The sequence below is a fragment of the Chiloscyllium plagiosum genome, chromosome 4 (genome assembly GCF_004010195.1).
Source record: "Chiloscyllium plagiosum isolate BGI_BamShark_2017 chromosome 4, ASM401019v2, whole genome shotgun sequence".
Classification (NCBI taxonomy): Eukaryota; Metazoa; Chordata; class Chondrichthyes; order Orectolobiformes; family Hemiscylliidae; genus Chiloscyllium; species Chiloscyllium plagiosum.
The window spans coordinates 89,440,162-89,452,293 of NC_057713.1; the positions used below are offsets into that span (position 1 = coordinate 89,440,162).

Below are 12,132 nucleotides of genomic sequence, written 5' to 3' on the forward strand. Positions count from 1 at the left end.
CTTAATTCCAGATTTTGATTCAATTCTAATTCCACTATCTACCACAACAGGACTTGAACCTGGTCCCCAGAACATTACCTAGGTCCCTGGATTAACAGCCCAGCAATAATACCACTAGGCTGTCACCTCCCATTATAACATTGATGCCAATGATCCATATGCCTCGCCAGTTTAATCTAGTCTTTACATCCAGGTGGGTAGTTGAGAGTGATAGAGTCCTGTTTGGGAGAACCATGTATTTTTCACCTTTGTGATTTTACATTATACAACCAATTGAGGGATATGATTTCATGCCCTCTCAGGGGACCTGGAGACATAATGTTTGAGGATTATAGTGACGTCCTCTAGTGGAAAAAGATCCCAGATCTGCCATGAGCACCTCAAAGGTAGCACAGGTTTCGCACTCATTGTTTATGGTAGACTGTTTACCAGATGTTTCTCAACACCTCTGGCATCTCTGAGGACTCACCCTCACCTTCCTTTCATCTTCAATGAAGCAAAGTGAAATCCCCAGTGAAATCAACATTCGTCTCTCCTGTGCTGAATTTCTTTGAGGAGAAGGACTGGAGACACCAGAAAGAGAAATATGGAGGTAGATTTAAATTTAAGGTTGCAAGGTAGTGTGTCATCTATTAACATTAAATCAAGAAGGAAGCCCATTAAAGTCTAACACATTCTTGCAACTAAAGCCATCTCCTTGCATGTGTTCAATTAGTGAGGCGAGCCACAAGTGATGAGGAACAGACATGGAGAAGCTAATATTTTAGCTTTGCTTAAATCTAACTTGGATGAGCTGGATGGGATTTCAGCACTCATGCAGGAAATTTCCAACAGATTTCTTAGATCTTTGTGCTAAAGTTCCAAACCCTATATTTCTCTCTAAACAAACCCCGAATTGGCCACAAAGGAATATTGAGACTTTGATAAAAATTGGTCCAAGGTTACTCTGTGGGGTTCCAGAAAATAAAAACTTCACATTTGCGAAGCTTTTACTTGTCTGTGGCTCATCGTTGAAACACTGTGACATATTCCCCTCAATTTTGTTTTTTCATTTGATTTGACTTATTATTGTCATGTGTACCAAGGTACGCTGAAAAATGTTGTGTTACATGCTTTACAGGCAGAGCATACTATACAAGTACATCAGGGTAACAGATAGAGTGCAGGATATAATGGTACACCTGTTGAGAAGTGCAGAGAGAGATCAACTTTTGCATTACAAAGCTCCAGTCAAATGTCTTATAACAAGGGGGAAGAAGCTGTTCATATGTATGTATGAACCTTAATATCTTCTGCCCGATGGAAGAGAACGGAAGAGAGTCTAACCGGGGTTGGAGGGGTCTTTGATTATGTTAATTGTTTTCCTGATGCAGCGGCAAGTATATATTTTTGGATTAGGTGTAGATCTTAGAAGAAAACTTGAATCTCAGGTAATATAAATGGAGTTTTATGTTTTTCATCACAGTAAATATTTGGTAACATGTGCCCAGCCTCATATTTTCCCCACTAGCTGTGAGCTGGCTGATGTCATCGTAAGTAATGTTGTATTCTTTGTTGATGACATAGTTGCTGCAGTAACTAACATCCAATAGGCAGTGATTGAGTCATTGAGGCTGAATTGGTCATTACGGGGACTAATGGTATGTAATCTTCAGACATGTGGAGATCAAGTGCCAAACTGTATTGACAGTATTGATTGTGGTGGCGATACTTTTTCAAATTTTTGAACGCACAGTTCCTAAGTTTAATAACCATCCAAATTACTCAGCAGAGCAAAGTTGGAGGTGGCCATATGGCTTAGCCTTATTATGAGATTATTAACATGATGTTTTTCAGCGTATAGAGAATATTCCTTTCATGGGACTAGTTACACTCCAAAATCGTGCAGCTTAATGAGGGCAGTCTATTCACAGCAAGTTCCCTACATTTAAGAAAAAGGTGGCTAAACAACTTCAAAAGTTTCCAGTGACCTAGTGTTCACATTACAGCTCCAGTCCCGATCACTTAGAATGGGTTTGTCAATGGTAAAACCATATCGATGTAATTTAAAAAAAGTGCTCAACTCTTTCCAGAAATAAAATTCTCGCAAAGGCCAAAACATATTCATCTAGGAGAGACCTGCAAATGCTTTGATATGAGTGCCTGTTTCCTGCTTAGGGCAAGTAACAATAGTCAGTGCTGGAGTGCCAGTCAACTCAAAAGTCATTCTCAAGTGCTCAATGGCCAGGATTCCAGCATCGATAGGTAATAAGTGATATATTATGCACCATTTCATCCATTTGTAGTTTGTTGTCCACAATGACCAGCAGCCCAATCCCCAGGGGTATAGAGGGGTGGGGTTTAAATTGTCTTGGCCACTCCCAGTGCAGCGTCCTGGTCAGTATCCAGATCCTGCCAAGAAATGCGGCTGTTAAGCCATTACGGATGTCAGAATAGCAACAAGCAATAAGGACCTAAAGGAGGTACAGAGATCTCAAGATGGACAGCTGGGGGTGATGGCAGAGAATTGCTTGACTAATCTTGCAGAATGCACAAAAGGGGAGGCAGAAAATTGAGTTAACATTTACATACTGGCCTCTCACTAGTGTAATTGCATTTTAATAAGATGGGAAGAGCTGACCGAAGCTGCTTGAACTTCTCGAAATGTCAGACCACTTAACATGTTATAAATGGCACCTTCATAATTGATTCCTTTAATGGCAAATGCTGCTCACCATTTGTGCAATGTATGGGCAATTGGCCACAATAAGCATGGATGGTGAATGTATGGGTTTGTATTTCACCTGACTTAAGCAATGAAACATGATGGGGACCTAAACAGTCATCTAAAGAACCAGCCAGTCAACACACCAAAGTCTGCCTCTTTGACATTTTTCATTATTTCCTTTGTGGCCAAATAAACGACAGCCGTTCAGTCATATCTAGCTCAAGGCTTTCATGAAATAGCCTTTTCCTTTTTGTAAAAAAATAGTCTTTTTCAGAGAAGGATAAATATTTGAACAGCTTGTTTTTCATCATCTGGGCCTCTCCAGTCAACAAGAGGGTCATCCAAGTTATATGAAATGAATGTTAAAGACTTTAGTGTCTTCAGCAGAGAAAGGACTGAAATTGAGGAGGTGGGTGTTGTCGGGGGAAGTAGTACTGGCCAACAAATTTATTTGTACTTTCATTGGCATCAGTTCCTATGCTGTGAGCTTTAGAGGCCTCTGTTTTACCACTTCTGCAACAAGAAGAATTTATATTAATCACAGAACACAAATCAAATTTCTACAGGAGTTATTTAATGTGTGTTTGCTTTTATATAGGTGAAGATTTGTGATACAACTGACCCAAATACAAAAAATACTGAAGAAACTCAGCAGGTCTGGCACCATGTGTGCAGAGAGAAACAGAGTTGATGTTTTGAGTCCAATATGACTCTTCATCAGAACAGATAGCTACTGGAAAATGGTAGTGTTCATGCTATTGACAGAGTGAGTGGAACAGATAATGATTGAGGGGGCCCATGGCAAAAGACAAAGGGAATGCAAATGGTGACAAAGGAGAAATAGAGATGTAAACGAATGAAAATGGGTGAGGAGTGGAAATTGGTTCTGCTCTAAGAATGGGGTGGGGGCAGGCAGCTGTATTGAAACTGGAGGACAGAGGTCATGCTGTGAAGTTGTTAAACTTAATGTTGAGTCCTGAAGAACATAAAGCAAGGGGAAAAGGAGGAGCAGTTTGTGCTGAGCTTCACTGCAGCAGGCCCATGTCAGAAATGTTAACCTGGGAGCAAGATGGTTTATTGAAATGAAAACCTTCCAGTTGCCAAAAGGTTTCTCAGACATTTTCTTATTTTGTTTCAGAATTCCAGCATTCACATTATTTTGATTTTATAATAGAGGTGACCTTGTTTGATAATGGGAATGTGCTTATTTCAGTCATGATTTGGAGATGCCGGTGTTAGACTGGGGTGTACAAAGTTAAAAATCACACAACACCAGGTTATAGTCCAACAGGTTTATTTGGAAGCACTAGCTTTTGGAGCACTGCTCCTTCATCAGGTGGTTGTCATTTCATTGTTTGAATAGAAGCAGTGAAGAGGTTTGGACTCTGGGAAGTCTGGATATATTGTAAGGAATCCACCTAATTTAAACAAAAAAATCTTAAATTTTCAAGGGTAGAAATCCACCCTGCAGGTTTGGGCACAATGCCCTGTCAAACTGCTGTCAGCCAGGAGATTTGTGTAGTCCATGGGGAGCCAACATCCTTGAATGAATCAGGCAGGTGCAACTGTGGTTTAGGAATCACATTTGGAGCCCATTTTCACCAACCATTTGGACATTGGCTTGGCTGCTTATTTGAGAGAGATCATTGTCTACAGCTCATCCCAAACCCCACCAACCATTCCCTCGCTGTCTCTCCCCATCCACCCTGTCATAGAGTCATACAGTTGCACAACATGGAAGCATACCCTTTGGTCCAACTCGCCCATGATGACCAGATATCCCAAAGCAATCTAGTCCCACTTGCCAGTGAATGGGCCCCCTATCTCTCTAAACATTTCCTATTCATGTACCAATCAAATGCCCTTTAAATATTGTAATTGTACCTACTTCCACTACTTCCTCCATACACACACCACCCTCTGCCTGAAAAAGTTGCCTCTTTGGTCCTTTTGAATCTTTCCTCTCTAACCTTAAACCTATGCCATCCAGTTTTGGATTCCCCAACGCTGGAAAAAGATCTTGTTTATTTACACTATCCAAGCCTCTCATGATTTTATAAACCTCTATAAGGTCACCCCTTCAGCTCCGATGCTCCAGGGAAAATAGCCCCAGCCTGTTCAGCCCGTCCCTATAGCTCAAATCCTCCAAACCCAGCAACATTCCTTATAAATCCTTTCTGCATCTGCTCAAGTTTAACATCAGTCCAGCATTGTTCCATCACCCCATAGGAAAATGGGTTAACCAAAAGGGCAAAAGAACCCAGATAAGTATGGGGGTGGTGATGAACTTGCAACTGAATACTGATAATTCATAGTGAAAATGTTTGGACAACTAATCATATTCGTTTAATTCTTTACAGGGTAAGCAAGGACGTCAGGGGTCACCTGGGCGTGATGGACCACCAGGGCCAACGGTACTGTGAAGGTTTTTTTTAATCATTCTCTGCGATGGACGATTTCCTATTACAATGGAAATGTAATATGAGATTTAAGCACATGGATGGCCCAAAAACCATAAAACAGAGATTTTGTTTCTTCCACTGGCATCAAGTCATTACAAGTAGATAGGGAAATTAAAGTCAAATAAGAATGAAACATTACGGGATTAAGCTTGAGGAAATCCTTTGTCTGTCTGAACCTTCTCTGTCTGAGTCCTCCTTCTCTCAAAGACACCTTTTGTTCTAGAGATGGTCCATTCGGATGCTCCAAGGGGGTGACATGGTAGCTCAGTAGTTAGTACTGTTGTTTCACAGCGCCAAGGACTTGGGTTTGGTTCCAGACTCGGGCGACTATCTGTGTGGAGTTTGCACATTCTCGCAGTGCCTGTGTGGGTTTCCTCCCACAGTCCAAAGGTGTGCAGGTTAGGTGGATTGGTCATGCTAAATTGCCCCCTAGTTTCCAGGGGTGTGCATGGGGAATGCAGGGTTACAAGGAGGTGGACCCACTTCGGAGGATCGGTGTGGACTCAATGAGCCGAATGACCTGCTTTCACACTGTAGGGATTCTATAATGACCTGTTTGGCTCCCTTGCTCAATGGTACTGCCAATTGCTGTGGTTTACGTCAAAATATGAAATGGAATTGTTAGCAACAGCGAACAGAACAATTACCTCAAATTTGAAGGCATGGCAGTCAATCAAAAGAGAAACCAAATATAGAACTTTATTCATGCTTAGTTGTAGTTCCGCTGAAACTCTGTTGGAAAAGTAGACTGAGGAGTCACCTAATAGCAGTCTTCAGCATAGAGTTGTAGAGATGCACACATAATGAAAGGTTTTGTTCGAGTGGATACAGAGAGAATGCGTCCTCTTTTGGGGTGCATCCTAACCAGAGGCTGTCAATGCATGATAATTAGCAATGGTGGAATCTTAAAGGGGCCTGAACAATGTGAACTATGGTGAGATTTGTGACAGAATTACATGAGAGGTCCAGCAAGGCTTACCTCAACATCAGGAAGGGGAAGCAGCTTGCTCTAACGTTTAAATGTCTGTCATGAGCCAAGGCAAGATTCTCATTAGGCAGCAGCAAGCTGCAATTAAGGGGGATTATAGTTTATTAATTGTGTAACCCACCTCATTAATATTCAGCTTAATACTGACTAAAAAGCTGCAGAAAGCTAGACATTGAGAATTCTCGACACTGAAGACAGAGCAGATACCTAGCGGTTTCTGTTCACCGCTGGCTCTCAGGACATGGTCCACGGACATGAGATGTCCACAGACATTGGCATATGTGATTTGGCAACCCCCTTAGAATCCTCATGGCACTTCTTCCAATCCACCTGCAGGGCGCTTTGAAAGGGCAGTCGTGTATTACAGGGAGCACTAGCAACTAGCGTTGTAAGATTGCAGCATGAACAGACACCCAGGTCACAGTTGGATCAAGCTGCCTCTCAAGAATGGACCCTAATCTCACACTGACCTGTATGCTTGCAGGCTTACCTTGCTTTACTATGTCTGTTAAGGTTTTGATCCTTCAACCAGAGATAAAGACTAATCAGTCCTTTCCTACAGGCAAGCTCTTTTGCATAGTCACTCATACTGGCAGCTTGTTATGTTTGTCAGGAGGGATTTCCTGGGGCTTGGATGATGTAATTCTGTACAGCAGACTGAGATGTTAACCTACAACATGTGCTAGCTGCCTGGACAGTAACACTGCACATTTATTCAACCAATAGCCATGCTTTAATATTGATAGAGGTTAGTCCTCAGTTCAGTGAAGGAGGGGCACGTCCCCAGGAGTGTCAGTCATTAGCACATCTAAGGGATTAGTCGCAGCCAGCTATCCACTCGGGCTAGTCACGGTTAAGGAATTTATCCAATAACTGTCTGGGGATTGGGAAATGGTCAGTCCTGTTGAGCCATCACAAGCATTCATGGGAATCGTATTTCATCAGGTAGGGAGCTGCAAGGATATCGGTCAGGGGTCCACTCAGTCATGTCTAGGAGCTGCGATAAACTCAGTCATAGGTCTGGCGTGAATAGAATCCTGGGGCAACTCGCATTGAGGAAAGTGCAAGAGTGACCTGTAAAAGCAGTCATTGAGGAACTGGGGAACGGGAGTAGTTTTCCGAGGAGAAGGATGATGATACTGGGGAGGGTGTGGTGATACTACCGGGGAGGCTGATTCTAATAGATAAGAATTGGGTGCAGCAGACCATCATGGACTGTACAACACTCTTGATGCCAACATTTAATTTGCATTGTACAATGTGAACTGCAGTCTCTATTTGGTTTGTTTGTGTCCCCTTTTGCTGGCTGTAAATAAAAGTTCATGTTTGGAATTGTCTGATTGCTTGTCTGTATCTGATGCTCCCCTACTAGCCAATGAAAAAGTGTGGGACCACAGTGAGCATTGGGGACAGGGTAGTGATGCTTCAGAGGGTGTTTGGACGCGATGTAGCTAAGGACAGGTAAACGCTGTGGGCCGGTGAGAGAATGACATTATACATTCAAGGGAGTCTCATCCATGAGCTCTGTGCTATGGGCAGCATGATTTTGTGGCGTCTGTGCCATTTGGTTGACAGTGAAAGGCAATGCTGGAGTGCCAATACTTGTCCATGTACACAGCAGCCATTTTAAAGATACCAGGAATGGGCTGCTTTTTGGTTGCTATCTGCTGAGTGGCGAGTTATTCTAGGATCAATGCTTAGTAAGGTAGGAATAGAATTGGACAAAGAGAATGTTGCAGAGGCTGGGTAGGTAGTTAATAAGGTGAGTTTGGTACGATAAGTGACATATATCATTGTGGTGAAAAGCTCTCCAAAAAAAACTTGATACTGCTAGCACTTAGCCAAAACAAAAATAAATTCAGCTTCAAAAAATCCAATAGTGATTGCAGAAGGAACATCTTTACTCAACAACTTGGAGGAGGTGAAAGAGGGAGGGAAAGCAAGAGAGACATATGAGGGAGAATCAAATGCAAGGTTACAGTGGTAAATTTAAATGATGAAAGAGGAGAAGAAGCCTGATTGGAAACATCCACATGGATTGGATGTGCCAAATTGCCAGTTGCTATACCATCTGTCCTTTGTAACACTATTCCATCTAGACATGAAGGGGAGTGAAGACTGAGAGAACATGCACTGGGGGAGCTTGACCCTACTCATTCAGGCTGCTTCTAATGTTGCAATTTCTTTTTTGTAAAATGCCCCAAGGCCTCACAAGCTGTTTATTGGCTTGTGCAGACTGCTCATCACCTCTGTTTCAAACTTTCTTCATAAAAAGAAAGGACAAAATGCATCTCTTAAAGCCATGGTATTTTCACATTATTGGTGACCACCTCCATTATTTTATTGCTGACCAACTATAGACCAGAAAGGCAGTAATTGACCAGGTTGAATTTGCCCTGGTGTTTGTGTACAGAATGCACCTGGGCAATTTTTTACGTTATTGGGCAGATGTCACTGTACTAGAATAGCAGGAAGGAGCATGGCATGTTCTGGAGCACAGGTTTTCAGTACTATTGCCAAAATGGTGTCAAGGTCCATAGCTTTTGCAGTATTCAGTGTTTCCAGTTGTTTCTTGATGTCACGTGGAGTGCACCAAATTGGCTGATTACTGCCATCTGTGATGTTGGGGACCACTGCAGGAAGCCGAAATGGATTATCCATTCAACACTTCTGGCTGAAGTTATCTTTTACCGGGCTTCCACATCATTGAGGATAGGGATATTTGTGGAGCTTCTCCTTCCAGTGAGTTGTTTAACTGTTTACTCATGACTAGATGTGGCAGGACTGCAGAAATTAGATCTGAGTTAATGGTTGTGAAGTCACTTGTCTGTTATTTGCTGCTTATGCTGAATGCCTAGAATGTAATACTGCCCAGTAGTTTCACCGGTTAACACTTTATTTTTAGTCATGGCTGGTGCTGTTTTTGGTGTGTCCTCCTGTATTCTTAGTTGAACTGGGATTACTCCCCAGCTTGATTTTCCAGACCACAAGGTTGCAGATTGTATTGGTATAATACTATTCTGCTGCTGCTGATTGTCCATAGTGCCTCATGGATGCCCAGTCTTGAGCTGTTAAATCTGTTCAAAGTCTATCCCATTTAGTATGATGACAGTGCTACACAAGTCAATACACAAGCCTCACTGACATGGCCAGCACTTGTCGGTCATTGATATTGATTAATGGAAGTCAAGATTAGAGTGGTGCTGGAAAAGCACAGCAGGTCAGGCAGCATCTGAGGAGCAGGAAAATTGACGTTTCAGGCCTTCATCAGGAATGAGACTGGGAGCCTCAAGGGTGAAGAGATAAATGGGAGGGGGGGTGGAGTTGGGGAGAAGGTAGCTGAGAGTGCAATAGGTGGATGGAGGTGGGGGTAAAGCTGATAGGTCGGAGAGGATAGAGGAGCGGATAGATGGGAAGGAAGATTGACAGATGGGACAGGTCATGAGGATGGTGCTTAGCTGGAAGGTTGGAACTGCGGTAAGGTGGGGGAGAGGGGAAATGAGGAAACTGGTGAAGTCCACATTGATGCCCTGGGGTTGAAGGGACCCGAGACAGAAGATGAGGCGTTTTTCCTCCAGGTGTTGGATGGTGAGGGATTGGCGATGGAGGAGGCCCAGGACCTGCAAGTCCTCAGCAGAGTGGGAGGGGGAGTTGAAATGTTCAGCCACGGGGTGGTGGGCCTGACTGGTGCAGGTGTCCCGGAGATGTTCTCTGAAGCGCTCTGCGATAAGGCGTCCGGTCTCACCAGTATAGAGGAGACTGCATTGGGAGCAACAGATACAATAAATGACGTGTGGAAGTGCAGGTAAAACTTTGATGGATGTGGAAGGCTCCTTTGGGGCCTTGGACGGAGGTGGGGGGGGAGGTGTGGGTGCAGGTTTTCCAATTCCTGCGGTGGCAGGAGAAGGTGCCGGGAGGCGAGGGTAGATTGGTGGGGGGCATGGACCTGACCAGGTAATCGTGGAGGGAGCGGTCTTTACGAAAAGTGGATAGGGGTGGGGAGGGAAATGTTTCACTGGTGGTGGGGTCCACTTCTAGGTGGCTGAAATGTCAGCGGATGATGTGATTTATGCGAAGGTTGGTGGGGTGCTTTGCTTCTTTATAGCTTACCTTTTCATGTTATTGTTTGATGTTTGTTTAGGGAGACATTGGTGCACCAGGACTACCAGGTCTTCCAGGGCATTCAGGCTCAGCTGTGAGTAGTATTCAAATTTCAAGTGCAAATTAATGCATTTGATATCAAATTTTGTGTAATTATAATTCTTTAAATTATAGGTTTCTTTTAACATTCATGATGATGTTGCAATCCTAAGTTTGGATCTATGTGTTTGAAAGAATTGGAAAGTATTCATTATTTATTTATTCATATTATTCTTATATATAATTATTGAAACAGTTCCAATAAATTATTTCCTATAGTTCACATCCATGTGATCAACAGCATTAGATATTTCATTTGATGTTATATTAAGAGCAGACAGTGAGAATAATGCTAAATGACATTCCTCGTACTGATTCAGGTCAATTTTAATGGGTTATGTGTAGTATATAAATAAAAAAAATGTGCTTATACATTCAGTTTTTGTAAGACAACACTTCTCAGTTTAAATGCGATTGCTGACAGTGGTTTTAAAAGTAACCATTAAAACCTTGCCTTCATTTTCCTGAGCTTCAAATATAAAAGTTGGCAAGTTATGTTAGCTGTATAAAACTATGGTTAGGCTGCATTTGGATTATTATGTACAGCTCTGAACACAACACTACCAAAAGGATGTAGATGCTTTGGAGAGGGTGTTGAGAAAGTTTACCAGGATGGTGCCAGGTCTGGAGGGTTTTAGTTATGAGGCGAGGTCGGATAAACTTAGATTGAAAAGACAGAGGCTAAGGGGCAACCTGGTAAGAGGTCAACAGAATTATGAGAGGCATAGATAGGGTGGATAGTTAGAGGCTTTTTCCTAGGGTGGAAAGGTCAACTACAAGAGGGCACAGGTTCAAAGTGGGAGGGGGAAGGTTTAGGGGAGATGTGCAGGAAAAATGTTTCACACAGAGGGTGGTGGGTGTCTGGAACGCACTGTCAGTGGAGGTGATGGAAGCAGGCACATTAACAACATTTAACGTGTATCTTGATAGATACATGTACTTGAGGTGAACAGAGGGATAGAAACTACATATGAGCACTAAGTAGTGGGTCTCAGTAAAGATTGGGAATCAGTGAAGGGCCTGTTCCTGTGCTGAAACTTTATTGCTGGAACAGCACAGCAGGTCAGGCAGCATCCAGGGAACAGGAGATTCGACGTTTCGGGCACAGGCCCTTCTTCAGGAATGAGCAGAGAGTGTTCAGCAGGAGAAGATAAAAGGTAGGGAGGAGGGACTTGGAGGAGGGGCGTTGGAAATGTGATAGGTGGAAAGAGGTCAAGGTGAGGGTGATAGGTCGGAGTAGGATGGAGGCGGAGAGGTCAAGAAGAAGACTGCAGGTCAGGAAGGCGGTGCCGGGCTGGAGGGATTCGGCTGAGACAAGGGGAGGGGGGATGAAGAAACTGGTGAAGTCCAAGTCCACCCCCGGCGGTGGGAGGGTTCCCAGTCGGAAGATAAGACGCTCCTCCTCCGACCGTCGCGTTATTGTGGTTTGGCGGTGGATGAGTCCAATGACCTGCATAACCACGGTGGAGTGGGAGGGGGAGTTTGCAGTCTTCTTCTTGACCTCTCCGCCTCCATCCTACTCCGACCTATCACCCTCACCTTGACCTCTTTCCACCTATCACATTTCCAACGCCCCTCCTCCAAGTCCCTCCTCCCTACCTTTTATCTTCTCCTGCTGAACACTCTTTGCTCATTCCTGAAGAAGGGCCTGTGCCCGAAACGTCGAATCTCCTGTTCCCTGGATGCTGCCTGACCTGCTGTGCTGTTCCAGCAATAAAGTTTCAACTTTGATCTCCAGCATCTGCAGACCTCACTTTCTCCCTGTTCCTGTGCTA

General features: G+C 43.5%; 1 protein-coding gene across 1 annotated transcript in view; it reads left to right on the forward strand.

Moving 5' to 3' along the window:
* Positions 1–12,132, forward strand: part of LOC122549191 (collagen alpha-1(XXI) chain-like) — a 173,905-nt gene that overhangs the window by 138,036 nt on the left and 23,737 nt on the right. Inside the window, exons 19-20 of the mRNA XM_043688582.1 lie at positions 5,068–5,121; positions 10,299–10,352. Of these exons, the coding sequence (XP_043544517.1) occupies positions 5,068–5,121; positions 10,299–10,352 (108 nt within the window). The remainder of the gene's footprint in view (positions 1–5,067; positions 5,122–10,298; positions 10,353–12,132) is intronic.